The 3582-nt window shown below is 40.2% G+C and overlaps 1 protein-coding gene across 1 annotated transcript; it reads right to left on the bottom strand.

Moving 5' to 3' along the window:
* Window positions 1–471: 471 nt before the first annotated feature.
* LOC136206510 (PRA1 family protein B4) lies at window positions 472–1599 on the bottom strand. Its single transcript, XM_065997584.1, has one exon. The coding sequence runs from the start codon at window positions 1440–1442 to the stop codon at window positions 765–767; it is 678 nt and encodes a 225-aa protein (XP_065853656.1). The 5' UTR covers window positions 1443–1599; the 3' UTR covers window positions 472–764.
* Window positions 1600–3582: the final 1983 nt, after the last annotated feature.

Consider the following 3582-nt stretch of genomic DNA (forward strand, 5'->3'; position numbering starts at 1 on the left):
GTGAACAACAGGAAAGCATGGTAATGAGTCCAATGAAAGAGTTCTGCTATTAATGAAAGCCCCTCAGGATAGCCATCCATGCCTAAAAGATTCGATGAAATAACAATGTAGCTCGTAGTAATTCAATAACATTTAGCATCATATGGCTATAACGGATTTGAGGAGCAAAACCATAAGAGAAAGAAGCACAAAGCAACACAAAAACCTCAGATCAATAACCTAATAGAAGACAAAAAAATATAATGAATGTGCATAAAGATATAATTGCAATATCACTAAACTAGGCAAGTATCAACATCCTATCCCATGTATTTGATTTCACAGAGATTAACAATACCAAGAATATGCAGTCCAGTCCATACCACTCAAATTAAGCAAGGTTAAGATTCATGCAACACACGAGCAACCAGAAATAAGAATGATGTATATCCAACTACAATTGCACACGAAATCTGAATTTGCACACAGAAAGAACGAATTTTTTTTATTATTATTGCAATGACCTACAGAGGAAAAGAATTACAAGTTGTATTAGCTATAGTACATCCTAAACAAAAAATGTATTCATGAACAGAGCATAAATCGCAGGCAAAGTAGACCAAAATACCCTAGATCCATACAAATTTCAACGCTTCGCCCTAAATATAGAACAAATTACAAATAAGAAAATGAAGTTGGTAAGTAGAAACCGTCTGCCGAAAGCTAAAAATTTGATAAAAAAATAACAACTAGGTTACCAAGATCACCCGCTTCTCGATCTATCCTCAAACACGTGTCCCGACGACAGGAGCAGCGGCAGCGGCAACATTAGAGGCGGCACCACCAAGGAATGACAGGAATCCAGTAGCAGCAGGATCTTGCTCATCCATGAAAAGATCTTCAGGGACCCTAAAAGCTCCATGAGCACAAACAATGGCCATTCCGACCATGAGAGCGGAGATAAGCACCGATCCGACACTAGTAAGGAAGACGACAACCACGCTGCAGACAATGAGCAATCCAAGGGTTTCCCGATCGGAGAAGGTACGGCCAAGTAAAACGAGAGGCTGATCTGAAGGACGGAATAGATAAAGAAAGAACCAGGAACAAAGCAATCCAAGAAGGAGCAATAGCGACAAGGGATTAGTAAGCAACGAGAAAGCCAAAATTAGGCCAATTACAGCCAAGTAATTAACACGAAAGTAAGAATAATTCTTGCGAACACGGAGAGCAGCCTCAGAAAAGGATTCAGGCTTGTTGAAAGCGGAGCGATCGGCAAGTTCGGACCAGGGGCGACGCTGGGAGAGACCATTGCGGACGAAATCAGAGATTTGATTGATGAAGGCACGGAAAGCCGGGGTGGCGATAGGAGGCTGAGATTGGGCGGATGAGGCGGAGGAGATGGCTGTGGGAGGAGGCTGGGTGCTAGAAACAGGAAGTACCGGAGGAGATGGGGCAGCCATTTTTAATTGGGGGGTTGGTAGAATGGATTCTTAGAGCGATTATTGGGAGAAAAGAGAATATAGGGGAAGGGGAAATAGGCTAAATTTATACAGAGTTTGAGTTTGTTGGGGGAAAAGAAAAAAGGGGAGATGGACGTTTTACGGTGCTCGCTTGTGCGTTAAAGAATTTGACGACGCGTCACACGAGACCAGACGAGACGAATGGCTTAAATAAGAATTTTATTTATCTCCAACGCTAATTTATTTAGTGGGCTGCTATATACCGCACCCAAATTCCGTTCCACCGTCCATTTTTTACATATTTACCCTCCTCACTTTTTCTAACAAAAAATTAAAATCCTCTCAAATCCTTTCTACCTTCTTAGATTTCTTAAATTTCTCCACATTTTTTTCCTGAACGGACAGCCTGCCCGTTTTACCATGGGTGGAAACGGGCAGCGCGTACTGTCCGTTCCGTTGGTGGAACGGGTGGCGCGTACCACCCGTTCCATCGGTGGAACGGGTGGCGCATACTGCCCGTTCCCTAGGCCGAACGGGTAGTTCATTCGTTCGGCCTACGGAGCGAGATTACGCTCTATCCGTTCAGGCAAAAACCGAAAAAAAATTTAAACATTAATCAGACACGTATTTAAGAATCGTAATATTATCTCGTGTTTGAAATCATTATCTTTGGGAATGCTTGGGTCCATTTTGAGTCCATTTTTGTAAAATCTGGGATTTGTGCTCGGGAGAGAAAGGGAGAGAGAGCTTTTAAGGTTTTGGATGAAATAAAATGAGAAGGGCAAATATGTCAAAAATGGACGGTGGAGCGGAATTTGGGTGCGGTGAATAGCAATACCCTTAAATAATGAAGGGTTATCATCCATGATGAAAAAAATAAAGTAATACTTACTTTGTAAAAAATAAAATAAGTATAGAAAACACTTAGATAATTAACATTATATGTTTAAACAAAAAAGTAAAGTTTGAACGAAAGGTAGAGCTCGATTGGTTGAGAGGTTTGGGAGGGTTAGTAAGGGAAGGGTTAGTAAGGGTTTGTGGAAACCCTTGTTTGGGGGAAATAGATTTAGAAGGGTAAGAGATTTGAGGGGTTTGGCAAGGGTTTGGAAGGGTTAGATTTTTTCACTTTTCTTTCAATTTTCAAACCCACCAAATTGGAGGGTTTAGAAGGGTTGGAACTTTTATTTCCAATATTGTCCTTATTAAAATTACCTAATACCCAAACCAGCCTTTATTCACAATAGGGAAGGGTTAATAAAGGAAGGGTAGAGAAGGGTAGTGAAAGGTAAGGAAAGGGAAGGAAGGGTAAATTCTAACCCTTCCAAACCCACCAAATTGGAGGGTTCAAAATTGGATGCATTTTGTTAAAAAGAAACCCTTCAAAACCCCTCCAAACCCTTACCCTCCTAATTTTTGTGTGTTCCAAACATGGATTTGTAGAAACCCTTACTAACCCTTCCTTCTCCCAAACAAGGTTTCTATCAACCCTTACTAACCCTTCCCCTTACTAACTCTTCTAAACCCTCCATCCAATCAAGCCCAGGGCTTGATTGGTTGAGAGGTTTGGGAGGGTTGGTAAGGGTTTGTGGAAACCCTTGTTTGGGGGAAATAGATTTAGAAGGGTAAGAGATTTGAGGGGTTTGGCAAGGGTTTGGAATGGTTAGATTTTTTCACTTTTCTTTCAATTTTCAAACCCACCAAATTGGAGGGTTTAGAAGGGTTGGAACTTTTATTTCCAATATTGCCCTTATTAAAATTACCTAATACCCAAACCAGCCTTTATTCACAATCTATGTTCTTATTATTTGCATCTGCAGCTCACTTCCTCCTCCCCTCTTTCCCGATTTCTCTTCCTCGTCGGTGGAACTCCGTCAACGTTGATTTAGGTCAGTTTTTTTTTCTATTTTTTTGTTGTTAATTGTTAAGCCCAAAATATACATAAAATATCATTAATATTTACATCAGTTTTGCTATAAAATTGTGTTGTTTATATCTATTTCGAGTACTTTTACGTCCGAATATGTTTCTTTCATGCAATGTACCTAAATATTTGGTAAAATCCAAATAGGAACAAAAAGAGGTCAAAACGAAGGAAAAACCCTAAGTTACAAGCAAAAGACGAAGAAAATCAACACACCGA

The sequence above is a fragment of the Euphorbia lathyris genome, chromosome 9 (assembly GCF_963576675.1).
Source record: "Euphorbia lathyris chromosome 9, ddEupLath1.1, whole genome shotgun sequence".
Classification (NCBI taxonomy): domain Eukaryota; kingdom Viridiplantae; phylum Streptophyta; class Magnoliopsida; order Malpighiales; family Euphorbiaceae; genus Euphorbia; species Euphorbia lathyris.